At 42.1% G+C, this 16,852-nt stretch overlaps 1 protein-coding gene across 1 annotated transcript; it reads right to left on the bottom strand.

Moving 5' to 3' along the window:
- Nucleotides 1-2,741: 2,741 nt before the first annotated feature.
- RTP4 (receptor transporter protein 4) lies at nt 2,742-10,465 on the bottom strand. The gene is made up of 2 exons (XM_019946338.3): nt 10,081-10,465; nt 2,742-7,906 (listed from the first exon to the last, which is right to left on the bottom strand). Exons 1-2 carry the CDS (start codon nt 10,260-10,262, stop codon nt 6,721-6,723), a joined length of 1,368 nt encoding a protein of 455 aa, XP_019801897.1. The 5' UTR covers nt 10,263-10,465; the 3' UTR covers nt 2,742-6,720.
- Nucleotides 10,466-16,852: the final 6,387 nt, after the last annotated feature.

Here is a 16,852-nt window from a genome sequence, read left to right as displayed (position 1 = left end):
AGTTTTTTGCTGAGTCCTCTCATGTCAGATCTCTGTTTGGCTGAGAATTATCTCTGTGCTTACAGTGTTCATAAAATATATATATATATATATATATATATATACACACACACACACACACACACACACACACACACATTTGTTTCTGATCCCAGTTTGGCTGCCTGGCCTGACTGATAATACTTCCTCATGGCTTGGTTAGGTGCTGCTGAATTTCTCTCCATTTCTTTCTTCCCTCCAGTAACATCCCAATCCATTATTGCATAATTCAAGTTAATTACCAAGCATGGAGGTAGAGTAATGCTTCCTGGGCTGTATAGGAGTGGAAAGATTTCCCTTTCTTTCCTTCTAGGTTTTTGGCTGGTCTAATAATTAAATTGATATAAGACAATTCACAGGAGAATGTCAAATAAAAGTATAACATGCATACCTTCATGTATACGTGGGAGAGACCCAGGGAAACCGAGTAACTCCCCAACATGGTCAGAATCATCATGTTAAATATTCAGCTAAAGACAAAAGAAGATGTTGAGGGTGAGGAGTCAGTTATGGAAGGTGACCAGGAAAACATAGTAAACAAGAGTAAGGTTGTTATACAGATTGAAGTCCTTACCTTCTCCATTGCAAAGAGTTTCTAGAGATTTAGAATCATCCTTCTCTTCCTGATACAGAGAGGGAGACACTCTCACACATGGAGATTTCCCTTATAAATATAAATGTCTCTTACAAAAGGGTAACTTCTACTCAGTTCGCAGAGCTTCTCCTCTGTCTGCTGTTTCTTAAAAATAGCCAGCTTAAAATAATCCTTATGCTGAAGAGGCATGTTTTAGGATAACAAATTCTGCTCCTCTTCAGTCCTGCCTTTGAAACTTCAAACAAGAAGTTTCACAGCCCAGAAGCTAAGTTGATAGATTGCTTCATATCTCATTAAACCAATCTCCGTCTTGAGAATACGTCAGTTCAGTTAAATGGTCGTGTCTCGTTTCAGGAGGTTGTCTTGTATTTGAGCTCCCCAAATTAGGCCTATATTGTGTGAGAAATCAGGTATTTAATAAGGCATTTCTATGGAAACAAAATAAAAACAAAGCTTAATGATTGCAGCAGACTGAAAACCCAGTCTGAGTTCTGAGGGCAGTCAGTCAAGAAGATTTCTAGAGAATACTCTAGATGTTGGGGTCAAAGCATCTTCTGGAGTTGGAATGTCTCTATTGATGTCATCATGTGTTCAAGTAAACTTTCTGAGTGGTGCACACAGCAGCAGACACAAAGATGGCCTACACATAAGCTGTTGTGGTGGTTTCTCTGAAGTTTGTATCAAGTCATTCACATTCAGTTTGCAGGGTTTCAGGGAATAGTGCAGCTTTTGTTCTTAGTGATTCCAAGTCAGAAGGGTAAGAGAAAATTGGAAACATTAGTTTGGGGTGTTACAGCCAGATATTGGAGGAAACTAGAAGAATTCAGGATTCAGTCCAGTTTACAGGTAAATAACAAAACCTCAAAGACAATTAACAGTACTAGAATCTAATATCCACAAAGGTGTGTTACTGAAACCTACTTTATCTCTCTAAAATGACCCTCATTTCTATAAAAGAGAGCCAAATTAAGTCTAATTTTTTTGCAAAATACATCTAGTTCCAAAAAATTGACCTGATTATTTACATAAGTGCAGCAAGAATAGTGATTGATCATAGAGGCTCTTTTAAATCTGTTTGCTGGAACTTTTCTTAAGAAATATCAGTTTGAACTTTTAAAAGCCTCTTAAGGCCAGGAAGCCAAGCCAAGGACTTACCCTCAGAAATTTCCTGCAATACATATAGATTTGGGTGAGTTCATCTCTTCTCAAGGTCCCCAGAGTATCTTGAGGCTCTTGTACCTACCAGGAAGTGACCTTCCTTAGTCACCTGATTAGGTTGCTGGGAACCTTGTAAGCAAGGGCAGGGCAGTATTTCCAAGGGGTTTTATTGGCTTCATAAAGTCAACCTTAGTTCCTTTAAGTTTTCTGGTTATATCTGAGTCTATGCACATTCTCAAACCTAACATCCTAGTCAAAGCCTTGATAATATAACCAGTGTTTTCAACTGTGTCCTGTTATAAGAACAGATTCTTATTGAACTTATGCAAATAAATATATTACCATGAAAATAAGAATACTCATTGAGAGTTTATGAATTATAGAAGGATCAAGAAGGGAGAAAAAGATAAATAAGTCATCTTTGTTGATAGCTTAAGAGAAAAGAGGGAGGGTTTCCCTCAAATCTGGAAAAACTAAAACATTTTTAAAAATCAGCAGTGTTTCAAATAAAAATCATAAAATTATAATCATCCTCATCAGTTCATTCAGTCCCACGTTATTAATCCTTGTTCTGCTTGAATCCAGTTTTTCCATGAGTTCTGGAAATTCCTACCCAGTTCAGTTTTATGATCTTAAAGTTATCAGAAACCTGTATTCTAGAGTACTTGTTTGAGCCCACTCCATGAATCTCTCTGAAAATGAAACGTATTTGCAAAAGCATAAAAGTAAAAGAGTAACTCTCTGTAAATGACAAAGACTTTAAAATGGCCATGGTTAAAGACCTCATGAGAGTTCATTATAATGCAGTTGACAAGGAACTGTGCTTATTTCTGTAACACACAACACTTCAAGATAATAATTAGAATTAAAAATGATAACATACCAGGACATATCAGATTTTATACAATTTCTAGAACACATATAAATAACATGTAGCCACACAAATATAATCTAAGAAGGTTTAGCATCATTTATTTGGCAATGCTTCTCACATAATCCAACATATCAAACAAGCCTAATTAGTTCATCATCTCTCCTCTATAAAGAGAGAGAACAAATATTATATGGTAGCACTTATATGTGGAATCTAAAAAATTAATACAAATGAATCTGTATACAAAACAGAAACAGAGTAACAGAGATAGAAAACAAACTTATGGTTACCAAAGGGGAGAGGGGGTGATGGAGGGATAAATTAGGTATTTGGGATTAGCAGATACAAACTATTATATATAAAATAGATGAACAACAAGGTCCTACTGTATAGCACAGGGAACTATATTCAACATCCTGTAATAAACCATAATGGAAAAAAATACGAAAAAGAATATATATATATAATTAAATCACTCTTCTGTTCCCCAGAAACTAACATAGCATTGTAAAACAATTATACATCAATTTTTTTTTTTAAAAAAGGAGAGAGAATAAATCTTTTGAGATGTTCCAGGGGCCCTCTGGGAAATCCCCAAATTAGTTCGAGGTCAAAAAGACTTTATTTAGAATTTAATTTTGGGAATTTTGTGAAAAATATCAAAAGGTTTGGATACTTGACTAAATAGGATCCCAGATTATTAATAAACAATACTTAATAATCTATGTGACAAAGTGAGAGTAAAGTGTTTCAAAGGCAAATATAGAATGTTACATAGTTGTTAACAAAACTTCACTCTTAATATTGAGAAGATTCATTTTTCTTAAGTTACCAAAGACCTGATTAAGATGACATGAAGCACAGGAAATTATTTTGATAAAACACAGAACTTCTGTTTTTTAGGAAGGTTATTTAATAGGTAGAGAAAAACCTTTCACAGTCTCTTATCAGGAGCAGACCAACAGTCCAGTAAAACTTTGTCTTTTCAGTATATGAAAAAAAAAATCAAGTTTTAGTTTTATATAAGTACACTATTAATATTAAGGCTTATTTAAGAAACACTTTTAATAACAATTCAATTTTAGCCAGCTTGATTAGACAAGGTAAAATTTCCCATGCTCATGCTTAATTTCCCTCTCTCTCTATAGTTACAGATATAGATATGTCCATAATTTGTCCTCTATTTTTCTGTTGTCCTCTTTTCAATTCTGAAATGATCAGTATTACTTTAGGACAAATTTACTTTCTTTTCCATTAACAAAAATGCATCTCCATATCTCATACCTTTTCTTAGCCAAAAACATGTCTTTCTTTCCTTGCATACAGAATTTTTCCCCTTATTATTTCTAGTAGTTTACATATACAGTTGACGCTTGAACAACATGGGTTTGAACAGCATGGGTCCACTTATACGCAGATTTTTTTTCAATAAATATGTACTACAGTACTATATGATCTGAGTTGGTCATTCCATTGGAGGAACCCCCTTCCCCGATTTCAGTATATGTATTTTTTTCTCTCTCGAGCTGATCAGTTTTCCTAATGAGGAACTGTCCATTCTTTGTGTATTTGAGGGGAGGGTTAGTAGGATATAATGCTGGCTCCTAGATTTGGTAGTGGGCTAAGGGAGTGCCTCTAGTCAGTATGTAGACTTTCTGATTGCTGGTTGGTACCCCCTCCCTTAACTATGCACAAGTTCCTAAACCCAGAGTCCCTCTGGGTCAATGTCTTCGGAGAATAAACCTCCATTCCTCACCCTGGAATGAGTTAAGAGTGGGTACAAGGCTGCATCGGAGTGGGGAAATGGAACTTTTTCTAAAGGCTTTCGACCAATCCTTCCACTTCAGGCTTCCTAACACCCACCTTCAGAGCTACTTGTTGCCTACAGTTTTTGAACTTTTATGAAATTGTGCCACATCAACTGCCTTGCACCTTGGTTTTCCTTTGCCTAACTTGTATTCCAGATCTCTCTGCAAGTCAGTAACCCATCACTAATCCATCTGTTTTGTAGCTTCCACCCATGCTCTTTGCCTTGTGAATTGATGCTTTTTCCCCCCCTTTTACTGTCACGCAGTGGGATTTCAAGAGTGATCAGAAGGAAATGCATGTGTTCAATCCTCTATGTTTAATTAGAAGTCATTAACCTATGTTACAGATGGAGAAACTGAGGTTCAGGGGGGGATAATGACCTGCACCAGTCATGTCTCATAACCAAGACAGAAATAAAGTCTCTAGTCCTCATGTGTATGTTCTTTATGAAAGAAGCAAAAAGGTATGAAAACAGGAGGAATGCAGACATTTAGTAAAGTGGTTTGGGGATGGGGGCATATATAAATGGAGAGTGCTGATGGGAGTGGCCTGAGAGGCAATGAAAAGAGATGGCCAGAAAAGAAGGAAGTGTTTTCATCCTTGGGTTTTCTGCCATCTTGCCTTTCATTGTCTTCAAATTCCTTCAAGATATTTATTGTCTACAAGAACCCCTCTCTGTGTTTACCACTCTCCTATTTCAAGCCAGAATCCTAACTGGTTCTATCCTATACTCCATTCTTTTCCAGACAGATATAATATTTTTAAACTGTTATTCTACTCAAATTGCCCATATTCTCAAATGCTTGCAATGACTCCCCACTGCCTATGAGGTAAAATCCAAATCTCCTCATTATTTCAATAATCCAAGTCCCTGAACTGTTTGGGGAGAGGGGTTGATAGGAAAACCTAGTGGCAAGAGATGGGAGCAACTTGACAAAAGAAGGGATAATAAGCATTGGTGAAAAGGAGGAGAAGTTAAAAATGACTCTAAGGTGATAAGCTTGAGTGACTAGGGCAGAGTTGAACAAGGAAGTCAGAGATGCTGATGAGCTTGATTTTGAATGTGGGAAGGTAGAGGTGGTAGTACGAGAACCATGTAGAAATGCCTAGCAGACAGATGGAAAGAGAGAGTGAAAGATGAAGCTATGCATCACAAGATCTCAGGACTGGCACGTTCTTACATGATTCCCAATCCAATGCTAGGAGTGAGAGAATATGATAGCTCCAAGGGTCACCAAACTACTTAAGCCCACCCAAATACCTCCATTCTAAATAGATTCCCTATGATTTGATGATGCCTTAGAAAATCTCTTTAGGATGGGGATATTTGGGTGGGTTTATGTAGGAGAGAAAAAAGAACAAGAGGGGATGTGTATGTCAATATTTCTAATCCATACTCTTTTTTGTTGTTGTTAAAGCTAAAGCATACCCAAAACATAGCTGCCTGATCCCTGCAGTGATACTGATAACTGTATTAATTTCCTGTTGCTGCTGTAACAAATTACCATGAATTTAGTGCCTTAAAACAACATAAATTTACTTTCTCATGGTTTTGGAGGTTAGAAGTCTAATATCAGCCTCACTTGGCTAAAGTCATATGTCAGCAGAGCTGGTTCCTTCTGGGGGCTCTAGGGGAGAATATATTTCTTTGCCGTTATGAGCTTCTAAAGGCTGCTTGCACTCCTTGGCTTGTGACCCCTTCCTCCGCCTTCAGAGCACATCACTTCAACCTCTGGTTCTATAGTTAACTTTCCTTTTTCTGACGTTGACCTTCTTGCCTCCCTCCTATAAAAACCCATGTGATTACATTTGGCCCATTTGGATAACACAAGATAATCTCCTCATCTCAAGATCCTTAAATTAGTCGCATCTGAAAAGTCCCTTTAGCCGTGTAAAGTAACATATTAGGACATGGGCATTTTGGGGGAACCATTATTCAGCCTACTACAATAACTTTCTGATGAAACTCAGGACCCTCAGTTCTTGTCAAGATATGGTCTCTATAGATATCAATGAATGAGTGAATGCATGAGTAAAAATCTTTTAATGATTTAACAAATATTTATTAATCTGCCAGGTCATGTTTTAAATTATCTGCAAAAGAGGTCCAGGAACCAGTTCTTATTCTATAAATTTGACCCTGCATTGGTCCCAAAGCAAATTCTGTCATATTAAAATGGCAGCCAGTTCATTGATTACCATGGAATTAAGACAAGAGAAGACAAGTCTTTTTTCATCATTCTACTTATAGGTATTTACATAGAAGAAAGGTAAACAGAGCAACAACACAGACATAGCCCCAATTGAACCGCTGCTCCTGGTTCAAGGAATTATTTGGTAACGTTGAAGGAGGTAATCTGAAAGAGCTGTCTCGAGCAGACCCTCTAGGTGAGCACCTCTCCTGCCTGCCCCAGGGAGCTTGACTTTCACTGAAGTTCCTACATGTAGCCGTGGGGCCTGTTCCCCGTGTGGGCTGTGAGTTTGACCCCAGTGGTGAGGGGCCTGCCCTCCTTGTAGCCTGAGTGTCTGACCTTGATGTGGCCCTTGGGATTGTCCCCCGTGTGGGCTGTGGGTCTGTCACCTTTGTGGCCTGACGACCTGCCCCTTGGGTGGCTTGTGCGTCCTGTGTCAACTGCTGGCCTGACATCTTTATAGCCTGAGAAGATGTCAGCCGGGGGGTCTGTGGTCCTGTCCCCAGTGTGGATTGTGAACGTGCCAACCCTTTAGGTAATGGACCTATTGCTTGTCTGGGCCGTGGGTCTGTCCACCCTGGGGCAAGTGATCCTGCTACTCGGATGGGCTGTGGGCCTGTTCCCCGTGCAGCCTGCCAGTATGCCCCTGGTGTGAGCAGTCGGCCTGTCTCCCGTTTGAGCTGAGGGCCTGCCCCAGGCCCTTGGGTCCCAGCAGTGGCATGGCTGGGCCCTGGGCCTTTATGGGTGCAGGAATACCCACTTCCCTGAGTCTCCTTTGCCTCAGCTGACTGGTTCCTAGCTTGGTTTTGGCCACACATGTCACCAGGGTGAGGAGAGGAGCTCCCAGTCTTCATGTAGGAGAGAGAGGATTTGGCTGGCTCTGTCATGCAGTTATGTAAGTTCTGTATACAGAAGCCCAGAGCACATGCCTCACAATTGACCGTATCATGGTGCCCATTCAAAGGCACCTCCTGGATCACTGGTATCTCCAAAACCTTCTTGGTGCCATTTCTGTAGAATCTCTCCAGAATACGCTGCACCAGGTTGTTCAGAATCCTCTTGGTGCTATCCAGGGAGAACTCAGGCTTCTCAAATTGAGACTGGGAACACTTCCGGCACCTCTGACCAAAGAGCCGCACAAGCACCTTTCCCTGGGACTTCTGGTGCTCCAGGTACATGTGAAATAGGATCTGCACTTGGGCGGAAGGCCAGCTTCGATGGCATGAGGAACAACAGAACCTACAGACAGAAGATCATCGTGCCCTCAGCTGATTGTTGACCGAGGCCAGGGAAATGGGCCTGGCCTCGGTCTCTAAGAACCCTTTCAACTTGAAAAAGTGTATGTGATATTGCCAATTTGACAAGAATGAGAGGGACTGCATTTCTAGTAAAGCTTTCTCCTGTGGCCCATTGAACTCCCACCTATATGTGGTACCAAGTCTGCCTCTGCCGGTAAAACACCTCTGGATGTCTCAGAGGGAAAAACATTTCTGCCATTTGCCAGTGAAATTTGGTCTTCACAAGGTCATGGAAAACTCTTATAAAGTACCTATTTTGAGGCAGTGTTTTACAATGTTATCCCATTTTATCTTTAAAGCACTCTTCTGAGGTAGGCATTATTGAGCCCAATATGCAGATAAGGAAACTGAATCATAAAACAATACACAACTTGCTTAAGGACACACAAAGTTAAGTGGTAGAGCCATGTTTCCAATCCCAACATTATCTACCTACTATACCACATTACCTCTATTGAGCAATGTGGTTAGCTTTGTACCTGACTTAGGACCTGGAACCATAATACTTGGGTTGGAGACTCAAGTCCATAGTTTACAGCAGGGGGACTTTGGAAAAAGCACTACTCTAAGCCTCAATTTTTACATCCATAAAATATTAAAGGGAAAAATATTCAAGGGTTATATTGTCAACATTAAATGAGACAATATATGTGAAAGCATTTTGTAAACTACAAAGTGCTTTTCAAAAGCTGGTTGATATTTTTCTAAAACTCTGCTGATCCGTTGCTTTTCCCAACTCAGAATGACTATCAGGTCAATTCGTCTGAACAAGAGAAGCACCTGTCCATTTGTGGCAGTGCCAAACTGATAAAAGACATCATGAGTCCCTCCAAGAGCTCTGGCTGGTGCAAAGAGAGACTCTTACATAGTTCACCAGGTTCCAAGCAGAACAGAATGACTGCTATGTGGGCTGTGGCCAATGGCTTGAAAACTGTTCTGTAGAGCCCCGGGAAGCTTCATGTAAACAATGGGTTCTGCAGCTAAAAATAATTATATATAAATATATATGTTCTGTAGTATGTAATATGTGAACATATGTTATTTATAAATGTATTACAAACATATATATATATATATATATATATAGAGAGAGAGAGAGAGAGAGAGAGAGAGAGAGAGAGAAAGAGAGAGAGAGAGAGAGAAAGAGAAAGAAAGAGAGAGCCATTCACTGTCTTACGGGAATGGAGAAGAAGGAACACTTACTGTCCCTAGGAAGACCAGGGTACTTGAGTTAGTCCTTGAGGGACAAGTAGGGAGGGAGGGAGGAAGAAAGGGCCTGCTGAACAGGCAGAACATCATAGACAAGGGTATAGAAGTCTGAAAATTTATGGCATGGCTAATAACCCATAAGGAATGGAACAGAGGACACCTGAGGCAGGATGGGGGCAGGCAGGGAAGCAGGATAACAGGTGAGGTGGAAAGTGAAGCGAAAGTCCCTGCATGCCATATAAAAAGAGAAGACTTGATTGTCCAAGTCTTGTCCAAGTCAGCATTTCTCACCCTTCTGCATGGGCAAGGAAGCTGGTTCCTGCAACTTAGAGGCTCATTGGAAGTTAAAGAGGGAGACAGACAATAAGGGAGGGGCAGTATTTAGGGACGCAAAGAACCAGGTTTTCATTTCTTGCAGCATCAATCCCTCCTATTATCTTCAGGCCTTCAGTAAAGTAATGTTCAAAGCCATTGCTTGGCCTTAATCAATTCTTGGGGCTATAAAGGAAGGCCCCAGTCTTCCTAGGCTGGTACTGACCAGGACTAGGCTCGTAGGGCTGCTGCAGCCTGGGGAAGCCAGACAGGACTGATGGGGGAGAGCAGGTCTCTACATAGAAGCAGTCTGGAATAAATTGTGGTGAGAGAATAGGAGGGCAGATTTATGGTATTCCCTGGGGATTTCCAGAAATACTTAAGGAGAAAGCCTAGTAAAAGAAAAAATTTCCTACCATTAAGCAAAATAGAGGCTTAGAGCCTTATCATTTCCATCTTAAAGAACACTGTGATTATAAAAGCATGAAGAGCCTGGTGACACATATTCTTTTAACAAGCTCTCAAAAGAATCATCAATGCTTAGCTGAACCTCCTGGCTCAGAAAGGCCCACGGCTGGACAGACTCTCACATACCTGCCAAATGCTTTCTGCTTGTATTGCTTCCACCCTGGGGCTGCACAGTCTGGCCGAAGGTTCCCATCCATCTTCAGGGTCCATCTTGCCTGGGGTTTCTCCTGCCAGATCAGTTCTTGAAATGTCTGCTCCCATGTCCCAACATCCAAAACCATTCTCTTGCTCCGAGGCCTGGAGTCCATGTCGACAATAACTTTCAGTTTCCAGCAAGAAGAAAAAACAGTTTCAGTTTCTCCGTCAAGTTTCAGTTTCCCTGTCAAGTTTCAGTTTCTCCGTCTGGACACACGTCACCTCCTTTTTTTTTTAACATCTTTATTGGAGTATAGTTGCTTTACAATGGTGTGTTAGTTTCTGCTTTACAACAAAGTGAATCAGTTATACATATACATATATCCCCATATCTCTTCCCTCTTGCAACTCCCTCCCTCCCACCCTCCCTATCCCACCCCTCTAGGTGGTCACAAACCACCTAGCTGATCTCCCTGTGCTATGCGGCTGCTTCCCACTAGCTATCCACCCTACGTTTGGTAGTGTATATATGTACGTGCCACTCTCTCACTTTGTCACAGCTTACCCTTCCCCCTCCCCATATCCTCAAGTCCATGCTCTAGTAGGTCTGTGTCTTTATTCCCGTCCTACCCCTAGGTTCTTCATGACCTTTTTTTTTTTTCCTTAGATTCCATATATGTGTGTTAGCATACGGTATTTGTTTTTCTCCTTCTGACTTACTTCACTCTGTATGACAGACTCCAGGTTTGACTTTTGTTTCAGACTGTTTGAGTACACAGAGCAAGTTTTTGTTCTGAGGACAGGGGGCAGCAGGGATTTGCTAGTTTGTGAACAGGTCTTGCTAAGGGATGTCTGAGTACAAAACTCTGGTCTGGATTCTGGAGGCACCTATAAGTTAGTTTTTATTTTATTTTTCTCTTATTTTTGCACTAGGCAAAGCACTATGCTCGGCATTGGGACAAGTAACGTCGACTAAGAATAAGTTCCTACGCCCATAGATGCTCACGCCCTCGTGTAGACACTGGGTAGGGGGGGCCGGTGCGGGGGAGCACATGTCCAAGGCTCCTTTCGTGCACCTGATGAGACCTCACCACAGTCCCTTAGGGGGGGATTATTCCTGGTACTTTTCAAGTGAGTGGCACAGAGAGTGGAGGTCCCTTGTTCAAAGCCACCCGGTTGGTAAGCAACATAAGTGAGACTTGAACCCCGTCCTGTGAGATTCTAAACCTGTGATGTCTCCAGCCACCCCCCCTCCCTGAGGAGAGCTCAGAGGGAGCTCAGAATGGTGTTTTGGGTTCCAGGTTGGCACTCTGGAGCCAGTGGGAAGAACCATCGTGAAACCCTGACCTAGTGATTTGGTCTACTGAGATATCCTGGGTCGTGAGGCAGGACTCTAGGCCAAATGAAAAGATTACTTAACTCTGCCTTTTGCTGTGTAAATTATCATGTAACGCAGTATACGAGCAGGTGTGGGAGCCATCTTTGGATGTCAGGATAGAGTTCCCATTCCTGGGGTGAGGGATTGGAACTAGATGACCTATAAAGTCACTTCTAACTCAAAAGAGTCTGAGATTCTAGAAAGTAAGCTCTGTCCCTCTGGAGTTGAAATTTAAATGGGGGAGGTAAGACAAGCAGGATGCTTACGTCCTTAGAAGCCCCTACAGTTATTGTGTCCCAGACAGGATAAGCCTAAGTCTTCGTGTGCTTTCTGGATTTTAACATGTTCTATTTGGGAGGCAGAAACCCCCTCCCCTGTCCCCCCCTCCCAGGATATTCTGTTCTGTACAAACTCTCTCTGCTTTTATAACTTTACACATTGAGGGTGCTTACGTCTGCATAGACAATATAGGAAACTCTTGTCTGCACAGATAGTTGGAGGAACTTGGAATTAAACCCATGGGATATTAGAACTGGAAATCCCTTAGGAATCAACTTGTCCTTTTTTCTCTCTGATTATTATACATAAGAAAATAGAGACAAAGTGGAAAGAAGTCTCCTGCCCAAGGTCACACAGAAAATTATTGCCAGTAGAGGGCCAGAACCCAAACATCCCATGTCCTAGCTCTGAGCTCTGCTCACCTGCTCCAACCATGCCTAGGATCTTTCCCCACCCTTGCTCTCCTACTTTCTGCTGGGTTTAAGAACCCAAGCCCACTCTTTTTGTCCTGTATCTTCAGAGCATCCCTGCCTCCTGACTCCTCAAATGGTCTTTTTTCCCAAAATGTAGCCTTGACTGATCCATTGCACTCCCTGCCATTTCCCTCTGCCTCTGCTTCATGTGCTTCCTTTGACACACACAACTGCTCCAGGCCAGCCTGGTCCAATGGACAGGGGCATGGGGAGACCAGGGGTATGTATTGAGATTTGAGGGCTGGAGGAAGCCCACTACCTTCCTCACCACATGACAAAAAAAAGCAGAAAGAGAAAGAAGTTACAGCCCTTTAAAAACCCCATGGATCCACCGTAAGCCACTTGTTCCCTCGTACCAAGGCATTAGGATAATCAAATCATGGAACTTGTAGTTGGAAGAAACCTCATATATCATCTTGTGACCTCCCCCTCCCATGTCATTGGTAGCCAAGGTGTCAAAACGACTTACCCAAGTCACACAGGGTCGTGACGTCTAGGCTTTCATCAACAGTTGGTGCCTCATCATAGATTGGCTGAAGAGTTCATGAGAGACAGTCAGAAAAGAGGAAGGATCCTCAAAGGACACAAAGCACAGGTCAGTTCTGAAAAAGGAAAATTTAGATTCTCAGCAGTTTTGAGCTGGAATGAATCTACGGGGTCATCTAATCCTTGGATGGCACATGATGTCACTCCCCTATTCTTTTTCAAGGCAGACATTGCTAATCGATGATTGCACTCTTCTCTCTGGGTCTGGGCGTATCTTCAAAATCTCTTTCATCAGTGGTCTAGGCAGCCACTGCCAACTGATTGATAGATGACAATTTTTTTTGCCATTCCTGCAATAGTCCAGCTCCCTTATTTTACAAGTTGCAGAAACCAAAGCCAAGATAGATTTAATTTAACTAGGACTAAAGTACAGTTTTTGTAATCTTAGGCATGTACCCATTTTCAGAATATCACATGACCTATTACAAATAAGTCTAGCACAAAGTTTAACACAAAGAGATGTGTTCTTCTTGGGGACATTTTAGGCAGAGGAAGAAAGGAGGGTAGACATTAGTGATAGGGATTGAGGGGGTGGGACTGAGAAAGGAGATGGAGACCCTATCTATGGCAGTAATCCATTTGATACTTTATTTCCATAATTACTCTAGCTTGCAAGTGGATGGGATGGAGGGATTGGCTTGGTTAAAGGAGAGAAACAAGAAACAAGAAATGTAGTCCTTAATGTGGTAATAATTTTACATTTTAAACATCTCTTTTCTGGAGAAAACTCTAATTCAGAAAGATATATGCACCCCAATGTTCATAGTAGCACTTTTTACAATAGCCAAGACATGTGAGCAACCTAAGTGTCCACTGACAGATGAATGGATAAAGAAGACGTGGTACATATATACAGTGGAATATTAGCCATAAAAAAGAATGCAGTAATGCCACTTGTAGCAACATCGATGGACCTAGAGATTATGATATTAAGTTAAGTAAGTCAGTGAGAGAAAGACAAATATCATATGATATCATTTATATGTGGAATCTAAAAAAAAACACAAATGAACTTATTTACAAACCAGAAATAGACTCACAAATAGAAAACAAATGTATGGCTACCAAAGGGAAAAGGGAGGGGAGGGATAAATTAGGAGTTTGAGATTAACATATACACATTACTATATATAAAACAGATAAACAACAAGGACCTATTTTGTAGCACAGGGAACTATATTCATTATTTTGTAATAACTTAAAAAATATCTCTTTGATTAGCACAAATACTATAGGTATATGGAACATAGATACAAAAAAAATTTAAGGTGATTGATCTGGGGAACAATGAGGCTGGATGATCCCTAACCTAAATCCATGTCTCCTGCCTCAATGCTTCAGAGTAGGGAGAGGTGAATTCTGGACTAGGAGCCCCTGCTGTGTTGGTGATGCCAGACAAATATCTTCATCTCTTGGACCCTGGCATGACTTGTCCAGTAAGTTGCAGGGCCAGGACTCAAATTTCTCTGATGCCACACTAAGTCCCATGAAAGAATGGGCATGTCTAAAGAAAGAATGAGTTGCTAATGGTTGAAGAACAGGCAGAAGGCGTGGGGAGCTATTTGGGGGAATCTAAGTGGGGTCTTCATGCTGCTCCTCTAAGGGTTGTGCTCTCTGAGCTGGGGCCCCTGGGCACATCCTAGGAAGAACTGCCATTCCAGTTAGGATGACTTCTCAGCAGAAGGTCATCCTGGAGGGGAAGGGAGCTGTTGAACTCAAATTGCCTGGAATGTAATGGAAGGGGCTGTTTCTACTCTCATCGTTGCCCCTTCGCTGCATGTATGGATAGTCACAAACACAACAGGGAACCAGCAAGCTCAAGGGAAAGCAGAATTAGACCGTTGCCTTGGAAAGATCAAATAACACATTTATCAAATACCTATAACCTGCTGGTCCTTGTCCTCAGGCAGGGAACAGCCCAGCAGGAAAGACAGGTGTGTATATAAAAGAGCATCTAGCTTTACTTTGCCCTGTCTCACTTTTCTCAGCTTATCCTTTTAGTTAAGAGCGTAGAGCTAGAGCCAGCCTGCCTGGGTTGAGTGCTAGTTCCACCATGTACACCTTGGTGGCCTGGGCAAGTCCCTTTAACTTCTCTGTGCCTCAGTTTCTCCATCAAAAGAAGTAGGGATAATAACACTCCCTACCTTATAGGGCTGTTGTGAGGCTTGAATGAGTATAAAAATAGTTATTGTCGGGGCTTCCCTGGTGGCGCAGTGGTTGAGAGTCCACCTGCCGAATCAGGGGACATGGGTTCGTGCCCCGGTCCGGGAAGATCCCACGTGCCGCGGAGCGGCTAGGCCCGTGAGCCATGGCCGCTGAGCCTGCACGTCCGGAACCTGTGCTCTGCAACGGGAGAGGCCACAACAGTGAGAGGCCCGCATACCGCAAAAAAAAAAAAAAAAAAAAAAAAAAAAAATTAGTTATTGTCATTTAGTAAGCAAATAGCAGTGTTTGCTAGTTTTCTATTGTTGCTATGTTGCATGTTTCTTTGTAAGTTACCATAAAGTCTTTCACCTCTCTATCTATCATCTATCTATCTATCTATCTGTCATCTACCAATCTGTAGTAGTACAGGGTGAAAAAAACTGCAAATAATTGTGTATATAAGGCCTCCAAGAGCACAGCAGTCACGTAGGAATCCAGTCTGAGCAGAGATATGTATTCCTATCACACCTTGTTATCTATCCCCAGCCCCACTCTGTTCCGTGCACCTTCCTGGGCGGGGCCAGTGCTCCCCCAGGACTCCTGTCCAGCCCCTGTCTGGATAGTCAACTCCCCTGTAAAAGTGAAACAAGAGTTGTAAAAGGAGAAGGAAGCCCAGAGCCTGCTGCGGCTCAGGCCCAGCGCTAGGCCTCCTGAGAACACCATTCCAGACAGCAAAGATAACGCTCAAAGGACAATAAAGTAAACCTTTTAGAAAGAACCAGAAGTAACGTGTAAAATCAAAAGAACTGAAACAAAAGCTCACAAATTTTCAAAGAGGCAGTTTGTTTCACAGTTTCTGTGAAAACCTGTCTGGTGTCAGGCCTCGCACAGTCCATCTGGGAAACTGGGGTTTGCCTTGATAGACAACCATTTGGATATTTTGGGGTAGAAAGACCTTCTGTGAACTTGAAGAAAGCTGACCCCAGAAAGGAGAGTGGCCAACCCCAGGCTGCTCAGCCTGCAAATAGAGCCCCAGACTCCCATTCGTGACATCCACCTTCTCTTTTTCCGCACAGGTTGTTTTAAAACCAGAGTCAGAAATATTTGGGCTCTGTTCCAAAGCTGTGGTGAAGATGTGATGAAGCAGGGTCTTTAGACCCCCTTCCCCTGCCGCCGCAGGCCAGGCCAGGCAGCCAGCACGTGGAAGCTATACCCACTCACTGGCTTTTCCTTTCTGACTCACTTTACCTAGTTCCTCCCTCCTGCCCCCAGGAATCACCCCTCACATTAACCACCAGCACTAAGTTCTCGTCTTGGGCTGTGCTTCTAGAAGAACCCCAGCCAAGACAAAGAGCAACTTAATTTTTCTTCACTTCCTGCCCATGTGTAAAAAGGGCATTTTCCAGTCTGACATGGAAGGAGCCTAGAAGTCATCACTTCCATCCCTACAACAAGAAAAAAGCTGAACAAACTGAAAGTCAACAGCCCTTCTTAGATTCACGAGAGAATTTGGGGTCACAGGGCAAACCACTGCCCTGAAAACTGGAGGGACAGATGGGTGGATACAGAGGATCACTGCTTACCACAGTCAAATGCTTAGAAGCAGAAGCCCCCGCGGGAACCAGTACCAGCAGGAACAGTTTACACTGTCAATGGCCAGTTGCTGGAAGCTCAGTGGACAAGCTTGAGAATTAAAAAATCCAGGGGACCCAGTCTTAGGGGGGTTTCCCACCTTCTTGTGAGTTTTACCTCCAGGAAAAACTCACTACAAAATGGAGAAAAATCTTCCTGTGCTTCTGACAGGGGAAGGAGGAAAAAAACATTTTTTAAAACACCCAGAACTCTCTGTTCTTAAAGTCTGCCTTTAAGGAAAACTGTTGCACTGGAGCATAACACAGCTGGGTTTTACAGAAGCCTAACTGACCCGGGGGAAAGGAAATAC

Source organism: Tursiops truncatus, chromosome 4 (genome assembly GCF_011762595.2).
Source record: "Tursiops truncatus isolate mTurTru1 chromosome 4, mTurTru1.mat.Y, whole genome shotgun sequence".
NCBI classification, from domain to species: domain Eukaryota; kingdom Metazoa; phylum Chordata; class Mammalia; order Artiodactyla; family Delphinidae; genus Tursiops; species Tursiops truncatus.
Note: the sequence above shows the minus strand (reverse complement) of the source record. Positions and strands in the feature narration are given on the sequence as shown.